General features: G+C 38.9%; 1 protein-coding gene across 2 annotated transcripts in view; it reads right to left on the reverse strand.

Annotated features, from left to right (window-relative positions):
* FOCAD (focadhesin) overlaps positions 1-15713 on the reverse strand; it is a 315637-nt gene that overhangs the window by 196601 nt on the left and 103323 nt on the right. For both annotated transcript variants that reach the window (XM_029919606.1, XM_029919607.1), the window contains exon 11: positions 13088-13345. In XM_029919606.1, coding sequence (XP_029775466.1) covers positions 13088-13345 — 258 coding nt within the window. The remainder of the gene's footprint in view (positions 1-13087; positions 13346-15713) is intronic.

The following is a 15713-nucleotide window of genomic DNA, read 5'->3' on the forward strand; positions in this document are numbered from 1 at the left end:
TTAGGACTGGGCATAGGTGTTCTATTTAGGTATAAATATCTGGCTAAATGCAATTTACCTATTTAGGGAAGAGGCAATGGAAGCTAGAATAGAGACAAAAGTAATCACACTAGATTGAAAATCTGGCCAGATTTCAAACAAATGTTGAGGTTCTTCTCTTATCCTTTAAATCCTCTTCAGAGCCCAGTAGGCCGATCTTAAAAATATAAAGTTAGGGGCACTTGGGTGGCTTAGTCAGTTGGGTGTCCAACTTTGGCTCAGGTCACAATCTCATGGTTTGTGAGTTCGAGCTCCACCTTGGGCTCTGTGCTAACAGCTCAGAGCCTGGAACCTGCTTTGAATTCTGTGTCTCCCTCTCTCTCTGCCCCTCCCCACTCATGCTCTGTTATCTCTCTCCTTCAGAAATAAATAAGCATTAAAAACATTTTTTAAAAATGTAAACTAATAAACCTTTACTCTTTCAAAAAAATTTTTAATAAATTGAGTAAAGTTGTACAGAGACAGTACAAAACACCAGGTAACAACACAGATTCTGAAACCATATCCATTGGGTTCAAATCCTGACTTTTCCAATTACTAGCTGTGTGATTTGGGGGAAATTAATCAAACTCAGTGCCTCAGTTCCTAAACAGCAGTGATAGCAAACTCAAAGAGCTGTTTCTAAGTTAGTTAATATATGCAAATAAAGTGATTAAAATAGTGACTGGCATATAAAAATATATGTAAATGTTAGCTATTTTTATTAGCTATTACTTTGTTCGCGATGATAGTATACCTTCTGATGAATAGACTATATTTAAAACTATTTGGCCCTGGAAAATTAATAGAAGAATTTATTCCATAGCATCAGTCAGGTTATCAAAAGGTCTAGAACTGATTTATTCGACAGAACTCAGGCTTCAATCAAGCTGGCAATGTGACAAACACTTCACTTTTGGACCTTTGGCACTATACAGAAAATTGATTAATTGAATACCTTTCTGCAGTGAATTTATGGTAATGAATCAGAACCCATATACCAATTAAAGGCAATTAACAGAAAAAACAAAACTAAATGTCTTGTAATCATAAGGTATTTAATTTTAATCAATGATAAATATTTATAATGTGAATTCCACATCTAAAGCATAGAGCCAGAAGCCACTGTATGTGTTCTGGCAAAGTTTTGTGATTATAGCAAACTGTATCTATATATTTCTAGTGTTGTGAGTTATAGTTTCTAGGCTGCTTATAAATTATATCTTTCCCATACACTGCCAATGTTCTTTTAAAATTTATTGGGGTTTTTTTAATAAAAAGAAAATCAACTGGTTTTGTTCACTGATGAACAAAACACTGGTTTTGATCCATCCACTGTCTTGAACTCTCCGATCCATTCTAAAAGCAATAGCTTTAAGGGTAATCCTCTTGCTTTTTCTAAGAAGCACTGTCTTTTTCCTTTATAGTACCTATGCGAGTTTTCTTTCTTTATCTTGAATGAACAATGACCAGAATCTCCAGAAAACCAGTAAAACTGACATCAGACATATATTTCTTATTCTTAACTCCAATGAAATGGCTTCTAAATGAAATCTGACTTGGAATTCTACCTAGGTCAGTATAAAACACCCTTTGTCCTGGGGGAGAATTTTTACCTTGGATTTTGTATTATCTGTTTGGATGATAATCTTCTATCTGCTTAATGATCTACCTAGCTTTTAATTTTTACCATTATTTCCTTTTTTGTTTTTTTTTGTAAGCTCCACACCCAGCGTGAAATCCAACATGGGGCTTGAACTCATGACTGTGAGATCAAGACCTGCGCTGAGATCAAGAGTTGGACACTTAACCAAATGAGCCACTCAGGAGCCGTTTTACCATCTATTTTCAATTTGTATCACCTGTTTCAAGGTTTGTCTCAGAGTATACGAATCTTTCTTTTAATAAGGTAATTTAATCAACTCAGTAATAATGATAACTGGCATATTTGAAATTTTGTTATATTATTTAGAAATTATAAATCACTAATTGTTACTAATAAGAGCTTAAGTACATATTTCAAATGATTTTTCTACTAACATCAAGAACTATTCAATTCCCTCCCCGCAAAAAAGACACCCTTAGCACATTCTCACCTCTTCATACTATCACATTCCCACTCTCTACTCTCACCATGTTTTAAAGCTTGGACTTTAGTCCCAGATAGTTATTTTTTCATACTCTATGTAAATAATTATCCTCAATTAGCCATACAGTTTACTGGATAATTAGATAACCATTCAATGTTTCTTCTCTGTGCTTTTCCTGGATTCATTTTCAGTTTTGCTGGAGCACGTCCTTGAGGGATTTTCTCCCCCCTAATAAAATCAGTAAGAAAGAAATGTTCTTGAATTCTTACACATCTGAAAAAGCTCAGTAATAAAAGGTAAAATAAGGGGGACAAATAATCCAGGTACAAAGTGATTTTCCCCAAAAACACTGGAAGGCGACATTGCTGGTTTGTCGGGTATTCCAACACCCAGTGTGCTGCTGGTAAGAAACTGAAGATGAATCTTACTAACTTAAGTTTTTCTTTTCCCCATTCTTCTCTAAAAATCTCTTATGGCTTTCTCTTTGTCCCTTAAGTTCTGGGGACAAATTTAGGTATTGATCTATTCTTACATATGCTGCTCGGCTCACAGAAGGTCCGTACAATCTATATCCTTGTGTGTTTTTTTTATTTTGGGGTTTTTTTTTTTTCTTGTTTGTATTTTGTTTTTTGGTTTTTTTGTTTTGTTTTGTTTTGTTTTTCCCTTAGCTCAGGAAACAGTTTTCTGTCAGGTTTTAAGTTTCTCTCCTTCATTTTCTCTGTTCCCTCCAGCAAGAATTTCTATAGAAAGACATTAGAGTTCCCAATATTGACCCTCAATGTCTTAACTTTTTAAACATTCTTTCTCTTTTCTATTTTTTGCTCTATATCCTGAAATATTTTAATATTCTGTAAATTACTAATCCTGTCTCCATTTATGTACTGGGGAAATCACATTTTTTAATTTCTAAAAATCTCTTGTCATTGAATTTCTTCTTTGTCACAACAGTATTTTTGTATAGAATAGCTTTACAACATCTTGTAGGGCTTTGACTGTTTTTCCATTCTCTAACTTCTCTTTCTTCTGGAAACAGATTCTTTGGTCAATTTCGTGGTTACATTTTCTCAAAGTTTAATGAGCCTTTGTTTTCCATTTATATATATGAATCAATGTGAACTTACTTATAGGGAACTTGCATGGGTTACTCCCATAGATATAAGGCAATGTTTCCTTAAATAAGACTCTCCTCTTATTTGAAGGGCTGGCTATGAAAAAGCTAAAGAATGAATGGTAGAGGTGCCTGGGTGGTTCAGTCAGTTAAGTGACCAATTCGTGGTTTCAGCTCAAGTCATGATCTCACAGTTTGTGAGTTCAAGCCCCACACTGGGCTCTGTGCTAACAGCACAGTGTCTGCTATGGATTCTCTCTTTCTCTCAATCTCTCTGCCCCTCCCCTGCTCATGTGCTCGCTCGCGCTCGCGCTCTCTCTCTCTCTCTCTCTCTCTCTCTCAAAATAAATAAATAACAGGGAGCCTGGGTGGCTCAGTTGGCTGGATGGCCGACTTCAGCTCAGGTCATGATCTCGTGGTTTGTGGGTTCGAGCCCCACATCGGGCTCTGCGCTGACAGCTCAGAGCCTGGAGCCTGCTTCCGATTCTGTGTCTCCTTCTCTCTCTGCCCCTCCCCCACTCATGCTCTGTTTCTGTGTCAATAATAAACATAAAAAATAAATAAATGAATGAACAAAGTAGAGGGGGGTGTGGAGAATGACGGTAAAGGATGACAGCTGGAAACTTCACTTTAGAGTGAACATGAAACAAGTAGGTAGGAGCCCAATACTGCCTTCTCCCTTCCCTATCCATTCATTAAAATAAGATTTTTCCTATTCTGGCAATAGTGGACTTCAGTGAGTTTTCCCCTTGAGAATTCCTCATGCCTATTTTGAAATTCAAAGGTGCCACAAATCTGATCCTCCTCAGAGTCCTTCAGCAGCACTTAGAAGGCCTTCTGAAGCAGGTAATTCCCCTAGAGGGATTTAACAGGAAGACAGTACTACTGTTACGGGGTATTTACCTGGGAGCAGACAGGTTCCACAATGCCCAAGGCAGTGCAGGGCCCCAGCCTCATCAACCCCCAACCCCTCTCCTCGCTGATGCTCAGTGCTCAGTAACAGATGCCAATTTTTTTTCTTTCAGTATATTAGCACTAGTGAATATCCCCATGATATTGAACTGAAAATCACAAACTGTTCCTTCAGTGAGAATTTTAAGTGATTGACAATCTATAGACTCCTCAAAAGAAATTCTGCCCAATATGAACACTTAGGGAAGGCAAGAAATGGATACAGAACTCCTTGCTGAGTTACAATTCTAGGCTTTGTGGGAAAAAAAAAAAAGAAGAAAAATTTTAAAGAGTTCAAATGCCAGTTAAAAACATGTTCATTCCACAGATATCTAAGTGGGGTTTATAAAGAAGAAATAAGCATATTAGCACAGCATGGGATAGATACCTGACCTTGAATTTTGGTCTGTGTTTCTCTTTGTCTAATTGTTTCATGTTGACAGGCTCAGCCCAATTTTGCTCGGGGCATAATCGATGCTCTGGCTACAAGGGAATAGTAGTGCAGCACTTCTTATCTGTAAAGCTCTTTATTAAAAGTACTGTACATTCTGGCTTCTTTTTGCTGGTGTGAAGAACACAGAAAGCAGACTGACTTCAGGGGGTAGCAATTCATAGAACTCAGTGACAATAGAACAGAGTGCAAAGTGTCCAAAGACTCTTTGTGCAAGTTCTTTTATAGAATATATTTTCTTCTTTTCTCACAGCAGTAACTTACAGACCATTAAATTTCACACATTTCCTATTCATTTTCCATGTTAAAATATGGCTTATGACCCAGAGTAGAACTATCACAGGATCGGCCCTGAAAGTCAGCTTTTTTATTATTTGATAATATATGACTTTTAAAAGACCAGCAAGTCATGGGCCATGAACCTAGCCACATAAGTGATTTCAAATGGCTCCAAAGTGTGTACACTCACACAAATGGAAAAAATTAAGCCCTGAACACATTACAAAGGAGAAAATTAAATGATCAAAGAACACAACTGTTCCCAATAAGCACAACCTTTAACTAGACTTAACAACAAAAATGTAAAAAGGAAATAAAAGACCCCAGAGTTGTAAAATACAAAAAAACAGCAACAACAACAACAACAAAAACCCTGCAACTCTATCTCTACTTCAAAACAAGAGAAAAGTTAGCAAGTACAAGGATTTGAGAGAGGGGCAGGAAGTTTGACAAAATTTAATTTGTTAAGCTTCTCAATGAAGGTAGGTTTTAAGGAGGGAATGTGTATTTCTCTAAAGTCATGGTTCATAAACCTTTCCTTTGTGGCATATTCCATCAGTCAGTGAAAAACAAGTTGATGTACTTTACATGTAGTATTTAGAGTTATTTCATTGAAGTTGAGACACTAACTATAATATTTCATTTTGGCCTATCTAAAAATTATTAATCTTTTGGCTAATGTTTAATTCAGATACCTATCTAATCCTGCCATAAACTCTTCATATACATAGAAACATAGGAAGAGAGGCACCTGACCAAGTATCTGACTTCAGTTCAGATCATGATCTCCTGCTTCGGGAGTTTGAGCCCTGCATAGGGCTTTGTGATAACAGCTCAGAGCCTGGAGCTTGCTTCAGGTTCTGTGTCTCCCTCCCTCTCTCTGTCCCTCCCCCACCTACACTATGTCTCTCTCTCTCTCTCAAGAATAAATGAGCATTAAAAAAAAAAAACATAGTGGCACAAAAACAGACACATAGACCAATGGAATAGAATAGAGAAATCAGAACTGGGCCCACAAATGTACAGCCAATTAATTTTTCACAAAGTAGGAAAGAGTAACTGATGGAAAAAAGACAGCCTCTTTAACAGGTGGTGCTGGGGGAACTGCACAGCAACATGCAGAAGAATGAAACTAGACCACTTTCTTACACCATCCACAAAAATTAACTCAAAATGGATGAAGGACCTGAATGTGAGACAGGAAACCACCAAAACCCTCAAGGAGAAAGTAGGAAACAACCTCCTTGACCTCAACCACAGCCATTTCCTACTCAACACATCCCCAAAGGCAAAGGAAATGAAAGCAAAAATGAACTCTTGGGACCTCATCAAGATAAAAAAAACTTCTGCACTGTGAAGGAAACAATCAAGAAAACTAATAGGCAACCGACAGAATGGGAAAAGATAGTTACAAATGACATATCAGATAAAGGGCTAGTATCCAAAATCTAAAAGGAACTCACCAAACTCCACAAAATGAACAATCCAGTGAAGAAATGGGCAGAAGACATGAACAGACACTTCTCCAAAGAAGACATCCAGATGGCCTACAGGCACGTGAAACGATGCTCAGCATCACCCATCAACAGGGAAACACAAATCAAAACCACACTGAGATATCACCTCAGAGCCACCAGTCAGATGGCTAAAATGAACAAATCAAGAGACTATAGATGCTAGTGAGGGTGTGGAGAGACGGGCACCCTCCTGCACTGTCGGTGGGAATGGAAACTGGTGCAGCCGCTCTGGAAAACAGTGTGGAGGTTCCTCAAAACACTATCAATAGAACTCCCCTATGACCCAGCAATAGCACTGCTAGGGATTTACCCAAAGGATACAGAAGTGCTGATGCATAGGAGCACATGAACCCCAATATTCATAGCAGCAATGTCAACAATAGCCAAATCATGGAAAGAGCCTAAATGTCCATCACCTGATGAGTGGATCAAGAAGATGTGGTATATATATACAATGGAGTATTACATGGCAATGAGAAAGAATGAAATCTGGCCATTTGTAGGAAAGTGGATGGACCTCAAGGGTGTCATGCTAAGCGAAATAAGTCAGGCAGAGAAGGACCGATACCATATGTTTGCACTCATAGGTCTAACAGGAGAACAGGAGAAACCTAAAGGAGGACCAGGGGGAGGGGAAGGGGGAAAGAGAGTTGAGGAGACAGGGACACAAAACCTGTGAGACTACTGAATACTGAAAACGAACCTAGGGTTGAAGGGGGAGGGGGAGGAAGAAAAGAGGTGGTGGTAATGGAGGAGGGCACTTGTGGGAGAAGAGCATTGGGTGTTATATGGAAATCAATTTGAGGAATAAAATACATTCCCACAAGTTTTAAAACCACTAACATGTGCCTGCGTAGCTCAGTCGTTAAGCATCTGACTTCAGCTTAGGTCATGATCTCACAGTTTATAAGTTCAAGTCCCATATCAGGTGAACTCTAACCCCACTTAGGGTGAACCCCACTTCTCTCTTTCTCTCTCCCTCTCTCTCAGCCCTCACTCACTTGTGCCCTCTAAAATAAACAAACAAATAAAACCATTAACAATAGCCTTGATTTCCAAAAGAGACTATCATCTTTTGTCAGGTGTCCTCCCTATATAAATTTAGAAGATCTACTATGAAGGACCTAATAACTCCTTTAAGGGTTTTGTATAATCACACTGCATGGGGGAAAATAGCTTCCTCCAACACCTCTATTATTCTCCAAGATCAGATGGAGAACCTCCATCCCATAATGGAAAAGCTATAATGAATAATATATCTAACATAATAATTATACCTTCTATACTTTTTGTTAATATAATACATGATCTAGTATGTTAATATACAGTATAAGAAATTACAGCAAATATAATAATTAGCTAATAACATAGTTAATACAATATCGCTAAGGTACTAGATACAGAAGGTTTTAAGAACTAAATAGCAGTATTTTCTTCTCAGGGGACAAAAGGGTCAGAAAAACATCCTGGGGGTTGGTTCAGAAAGTCCCAAGTAAATACACAATGTTGACCTGCAGCTACCTTGTTGATTAAGACTTATTAACCTCTTCCTAAGGAAGTTCCATCAGTCTGAGACATTTCCAAATTGTCCACAGTCATGTTACATAGATCGACCAATCACTGGCTAAGGGTTCCAAATAGGATTTGATATTGCCCTTTTTAAAAACTATAATGCTCTGAGGCACCTGGGTGGCTCAGTCAGTTGAGCATCCGACTACTGATTTCGGCTCAGGTCCATACTCATGGGCTCAAGCCCTGCATCTGGGTCCGTGTGAAGCACGTGCTAAGGGAGATCCTCTTTCTCCTTCTGTCCCTCTCCTCTTGCTCATGCTCTCATTCGTCTCTAAGAAATAAATAAAAATCAAAATAAAAGCTATAAAGTTCAGAAAATGTCCTCTTTTAGGCCTACAGTCTACATCATCCTTAATTAACTCAGTAGAGTCCATCTTGAACATTCACTACCAATGATTTCACACCAGATGAAAACAGGTCCTGAACAAATCACAGAGGTGGTAAAAACCTCTCTGAAGAAGAAAGAATGAGGCCCATTGGACATTACTGGACATGAGCCATGAGGCCGTGTGCTTCAATTCCCATTCAGGCATCTCTGCAGGCAGCCGGAATGACATATATCAACATGGAGGGAAATGACATGACTCAGTATCAGAAAGGCAGGAGCTATTATACAAACATAACCAAAAAGCACACAAATCTATCAATGTTTACTTCCAGAAAAAAACCACTAATTGAAAAAATAGATGGCACTCTCGTTTGTTGTAAGCACAGGCTATCATATAAAAACCTCTCTCTAAACTAAATTGATGCATTTAAAACTTTCAGGTCTTCCATAGGAATTTACACAGGATGCTCATTCTTGGACATCTCCCCAGAACATTCCCTCCACGAATAGAAAGGGCACTTAACTTTCACGGAGTACTGCTTGACCTGAGCTTGTGTCTTCTGCAAATTAAAACTCATGAGGTCTGGATAAGAAAACTACTAAGATTATTAGTAACTAATGACCACATTCCTAGATAGGAAACTCTTCCCTCTCTCCTATTTTTTTCAAGTGTCAATTTACTGTTGTGTCTTTGGGTAACTTTCCGATTATTTTAACATAATCATCTGCGTCTAGTTAATTATAAAATAGTACTGAGAAAGCCAACTTCCCTTCAAACTACTTAACTCCATCAGTCTTCCCTGGCCCTAAAGCTATAAATCCCAATGGAAAATGCATGCTCCAAAGGAACCAGGTGAGAGACAAGGGCGTAAACTCCCTGAGGAAGAAGATGCATCAAAATGCATGATTCATGAGAAGTAATGTAATCACATTTTTCAAAAAGCCCACTTTCTGTGGGGAAGTGGGTGATGGGCATTAAGGAAGGCACTTTTTGGGATGAGCACTGGGTGTCATATGTAAGAGATGAACCACTGGGTTCTACTCATGAAGCCAAAACTATATTGTATGTTAACTAACTTGAATATAAATTAAAATAATAATAATAACAACAACAAATAATATGTTAACTAAATGAATAAACTCACAAACCAAGATAGGTACTTATAGGAGGCATAAGGCACGGAATGTCTGCTTAATAAATGTCTGATGAATGAAAAAAAGCCCATTTTCTTACCATTAACACTAATATAATATTACTAGTTGATATTGACTTGTACTACCATTAATCAGCACTAAAAATAACTTCAATTAATACTTTAAAATAATAATAACAAACACACCAAAACATACTTCATTTCTTTCAAGCTTTTCAAATACTTTTTCTCACAAGATCTTAGAGTAGGATTCTTTCAGTAAATCAAGAGGTCACACAAACTCAGTCCTCAGTAAGCTCACTGCAGCTCAGAGAATTCTACCATTGTGGTCAGGTGACCACAAAAACAGAGGTAAAAGAGCCTCAAAATTCCTACTCTTACCTACTAACTTACTTAGCTTCTCCTTAGAAGTAGTCTAAGACTTTTCTTTAGTATCAACTCCCTATGAATTTGAGCCAATGACTGCTTAAATATAATATAGCTTCTTTCTAGAAGGTGAGAAAAGGTAAATGACACATGAAATATTCAGACACTTCATGCAGCCTGTCAACTTAATGAAAGAAACAGGACCAATCCACCAATAACAGGTTACAATCATAATTCATTTCAGCTCAGTTTATTCCAAGTATATACTCATAATGAGAAAACCTGCTCTTTCCAAATATTTGGTCCTCTCTTTTTGGCTACTTTACCTGTAACTCAAGTCCCATGTAAGGATATGAAACGGTCACTTCGAAAGGAGAAGTGAGGAAAACAACACTATCTCCTAGTTCAAGGATACTCCTTTTCACAAAAACTCCACTTCTGGGGCACCTGGGTGGCTCAGTCGGTTAAGTGTCCGGCTTCGGCTCAGGTCATGATCTCACGTTCGAGGGTTCGAGCCCTGAGTCAGGCTCTGTGCTGACAGCTAGCTCAGAGCCTGAAGCCTGCTTCTGATTCTGTACCTCCCTCTCTCTCTGACTCTCCCCTGATCATGCTGTCTCTGTCTGTCTCTCAAAAAAATAAATAAAAAACATAAAAAAGGGGCGCCTGGGTGGCTCAGTTGGTTAAGCGTCGGCTTCGGCTCAGGTCAGATCTCACGGTTCGTGGGTTCGAGCCCCGCATTGGGCTCTGTGCTGACAGCTAGCTCAGAGCCTGGAGCCTGTTTCAGATTCTGTGTCTCCCTCTCTCTCTGACCCTCCCCTGCTCACACTGTCTCTCTCTGTCTCTCAAAAATAAATAAAAAGCCTTAAAAAAATAAAACAAAAAAACAAAAAAATTAAAAAAAAAACTCCACTTCTGAGTTCTTATTAGTGATACTACTGCCTTTGCTTATGCAAGAATTTGAGTAACTGTGTAAGCATTTCATTCTACTATTCGTCTTAACAGCACAATTACACTCGCAGTTTCTCATTTCTTCCAAAACTGTCCAAGAAATCATCAACAGACGTAGGACATACGGCTTCGATTTATACCACTGCTTCTTAAACAGTTACTGAATAAATAAGCAAACCTAGTCACTCTAGTACTTCCCAACCATATCTATTTCATGGCATCCATGGGGAAAAAAAAATCAAGCTTATACGGAGTATGTGGTAAATAATCTGAAACACCAGGTGGCCAGAGGCTACTGGCGAAGCAGGCACTCTGAGCTTGGACAACCACCTGACTGCCTGAGCGCTCGGAGGGGCAGGGGCCTTGGCACACCTGAAACACACACCAGTCCAGAGCTCCCACAACACTACCTGAGACATTCGCCGCTACATTTTTGGCCTATTTAGCGTATTCCCACTTTTATTGCCAGGAAACTATTTTTCCTTTGGGGGATCACCCCACCCTCAATCCACATGATCATGGTGGCATTCTGGGCTGACACTTCACCCACTTCCCTTCTACTCAGGATGGCCAATTAAAGTGTCCCATTGTCCTGCCACAATGGGTGATTCAGTATGGGCACAAGACCCAGTGAGGTCAATCCAAATACCTCTATGTCTCTCTTTCTTTTGGACCACAAAGATAAGGTTACAAGGCTTTGGGCTTCTGGCCAATTCACAGAGAAACAAGGAAACTGTACAGTGAATATACTGTCTAAGCCATGCTTTTTCTAAATTCTGGAGCTAATAAAAACTATTAAGACAGATGTGTCACCATTACTTATAACCAAAAATATCACCCTAGAATTTCAAAGGCCAATGCATTTCCTGAATATCAACACAATAATCTGATGTAATATATGTTTCATATCAGTGACATACACAGGTCAGGTAACCTACCACAGGACTTCGTTAGATAATCTCTAGGCGTTATCTGTGCATTAACTATTATAAAGATATTATCTTACAAGGTGTCATCACTGAAACAAAACATTAATTAGAAGCACAATCACTGCAGAAGATAAACGGAGAACTAAAGTAGGAAGCAAATTGAAATGATTCACATTATGCATACACCAGGACACAAACGTACTTTGAGAACATCACAGATCCACTTGGAAAATCAGACCACAAGAGGACTAGTCCAATGGAAAACTTTTAGTGATAGATCAGTGGTTCTTCGCTTGACTAAAAGGAAGGAGCATAATAAGCTGGGAATAAAAGGAATCCAAACACATGAACTTTGTATCTGAAACACATTTATCCTGCCTCTACAGACTGAATTTTTTCCTGTAGGAACAGAAATTTTGCATAACGAGATGAACTTTTAAAAAAAAATTTTTATGGTGGGATTTTTTTTTTTTTTGAGAGACAGAAAGAGACAGTGCAAGCAGGGGAGGGTCAGAGAGAGAAGGTGACACAGAATCCGAAGCAGGCTCCAGGCTCTGTGCTACAGTTAGGGCTTGAACCCATGAACCGTGAGATCATGACCTGAGGCAAAGCCAGACGCTTAACCAACTGAGCCACCCAGGTGCCCCAGAGGAAATTAGTTCTTGAGAGTCAATCCAATGGGAAAAATCAGACTACTTTACCAAGTATAAAGTTAGTTTCAAAAGTGGGTGGGGGGAGTCTTATTAATATCTAAGACTAGACATTACTGTTAGTTACACTCCAAGGTCTGTGCAGAGAGGAAGAATGGTTGTTTACTCCAATATCCCACCATGGTGATCATTACCAGAGATAGCAAGGACCCAGTATTTTGTAGTTTATTAAGGGACTGAATGCAGATAGGCTCAAACTGCCAAAAGTCAAAAAGAGATTAATGACTACTGCATAGGTACTGTTATCCTAAATTGATTAATCTGCATCCACCTTAAAAGATCAATATTAGAACTCAGGGATATTCATCTGGGAACAGGCTGCAAGAGTTAACAAAAGTGTTACAAATTAGCAAGTCTACCAATAGACAACAATACCACAGTAGCATCATGTGTAGATTTCAGTGTGAAGTATGCTTTCCTGAAGGAAAAGTTTGCCTCATTAAGTATCTTATCAATTCAGTGGAAGAACAAAAAAGAACAAATTGGGAAGATGAAGATAGCCTACCACCCTAAAAAAGGAATCAACCCCTAATGTAAAACTTTGATAAGAATCATCCACAAACTAAGAATAATATACAATTCCAACAGTAAATCTTTACACACACACACACACACACACACACACACACACACACTCGTTACTACTCCATTATTTGCTTACTTTACCTGAGAGGAATCTGCTTGGGCTAATTTTGTAGTGACCTTCAGTATTTGGCGAAGATTCTGTCCTTGATCTTCAACAAGGAGGTAAGCCAGCAAAAGAAACACATGCACAGGGATTGCTGTGGTTGCAGGGAGCAAGGACTCTACAGAAAACAACCAGTCACTTGCAGCAGACTTCTCTCTCATTGCTTCGAGGATCCTCCAGGCTGCAAATATCGACCCGTACATGTTGGTTATGGGGAACGCGAGCTTATAGGAGAGCTGAAAAAATACACAAAAAAAGGCATGAGGGAAGTAGATTTGTCAGAAATACATTCATTTATTTTTTTACAGTTCATTGTAAGAAATCAACCCTTCCAACAAAATATGAAATTTTCGATGCCTGCCAAAAACGTCTCACCATATATCTGAGCTAATAAGATCATGCAAAAAGAAAACAGTGGGTTAGATGGACCTCAAGAACAGATTCTTTTAACCTTTCTTCCATTTACCATTCGCTCCCAGGTAAGGCAGGAAAAAAAAAAAAAAGGATCAATACACAAGATCCAGAGGCAACAGAGTTTGAAGAGAACTCATTATCACTAAAAAAGTATTTACCAGTGAGAGGGAAGATGTAAGAAAAGAGAAAAAGTTGCTGTGTCTGCCCAGATTCAGCTGTGGTGAGAGGCAAACCTGGGCAGGTGGCAGACGTAGAATGAGGGCGGTTCCTTTTTGTCACAGACAGTATGTCGATAGGAACAGAGTTGGTTCCGCTGGAACCTGAGATTATGAATAACTGTGAATAGCTCCTGACAGCTCTACACTGAAATGATGCCCACAGATGATGCCCAAAGATTCTGAAGTCAATCTCAGAAGTGGGTCCTCACAGAAATGATGCAGTGCAGTCAGGGACAGAAAACAGACAGAACTCGGCCAGTGTGAGCAGTGCACCCAAATGGCTAAGGAAAAGCCATAGACATTAAAGAAGCATTACATATTGCCTGCTGATAACATAATTCAATTCATTTAGGATCATCTGGGTCGCTCAGTCTGTTGAGCATCTGACTTCGGCTCAGGTCATGATCTCACAGCTCGTAAGTTCGAGCCCCGCATCGGGCCCTGTGCTGACAGCTCAGAGCCTAGAGCCTGCTTCAGATTCTGTGTCTCCCTCCCCGGCTCATGCTCTGTCTCTCTGTCTCTCTCAAAGATAAAATAAAAGATGAAAAATAATTTTTTTAATAGTTCATTTAGAATGTGATGAAACAAATCTGAAATCTCTAGAATCTAATGGTCCAGTTATTAGAAACTGATTTACATGGATACGGGTAACAACTAAAAGGATGGGAAGTAATTTAGCGTTCCAAAAGTTTTCTTTTTTTTTTAAGTGAACTCATGACCCAGAAATGGAGTCTCATGTTTTTCTGAGAGCCAGACAGGCACCCCTGAAAACTTCAGAGCACCTGGGTGGCTCAATCTGTTAAGTGTCCAACTCTTGCTTTCAGCTCAGGTCATAATCTCAGGTCATGGGATCAAGATCCACATCAGGCTCTTCACTGGCCATGGGGCCTGCTCAAGACTCTCTCTCTCCCTTCCCCTCTGCCCCACCCCCACTCACGCACTCTCTCACAACATAAAGCTTAAAATTCAGTGAATTTTAGTCATCCATGGGGTAGTGGAACCATCACCACCACTAATTTTCATCACCCAAAAGGAAACCCCATGCCCATTAACAGCCCCTCCTCATTTCCCTGACGTCACCCTCTCAGCCCCTGGCAACTGCTCATCAATGTACTCTGTTTCTCTCCTGGCTATTTTATAAGCCAGAAATCACACAATATGTACTTTCTGGTGGCTGGCTCCTTCCACATGGCATGTTGTCAAGGTTCCTCCAGGCTGTAGCTTGTATCAATACTTCATTTCTTTTCATTGTCAAATAATATTCCATGGTATCGATACACCTCATTTTTCCCCATTCATCCATTAATGCACATTGGGTGGCTTCCACCTTTTGGCTATTATGAGTAAAGTATGAACAGTCCGATAAAAGTTTTTGGGAGAACATATGTGTTCAATTATCTCAGGTATATGCTTTAGAAGAGACCAACATCTGAAAGTAAACCCTACTGTAAAAACAAACTGAGAAGCTACCTGTGTTGATATGAAAAGATCTCTGTTATGAAAATACAAGATGTAGATAATGTGCCTGGAATGCTATTATGTTTTTTAAATACATATGTATTTATATATATATATATATATGTATATATATATATATTATAGATCTATATTTGCTTGTGTATGCAAAGAAAAGTATGAGGTCAATACAAAAGAAGTTAATATCCACTAATCATTATCTATTTGAGAGGCTGGAAACGGAACAACCCAAATCAAGGGTAAGAAGGAAACTTTTCACCATATACCATTTTGTAATTTTGGAACCACTTTAATGTGTTCATATTTAAAGGTTAAATTTTTTAATTAAATATTTACATTTATTATAGCTCTCAAAATATGTCCCCCAACCAAAGATGAAATTCATAGAAGACTAGAATCAAAGTCTTTAAATAAATGACAAACAGCATTGGACCTGAGATTTAAAAGGCCAGGACTTGAGGCACCTGAGTGGCTCAGTTGGTTGAGCATCTGACTT

The sequence above is a fragment of the Suricata suricatta genome, chromosome 13, assembly GCF_006229205.1.
Source record: "Suricata suricatta isolate VVHF042 chromosome 13, meerkat_22Aug2017_6uvM2_HiC, whole genome shotgun sequence".
Taxonomy (NCBI): Eukaryota; Metazoa; Chordata; class Mammalia; order Carnivora; family Herpestidae; genus Suricata; species Suricata suricatta.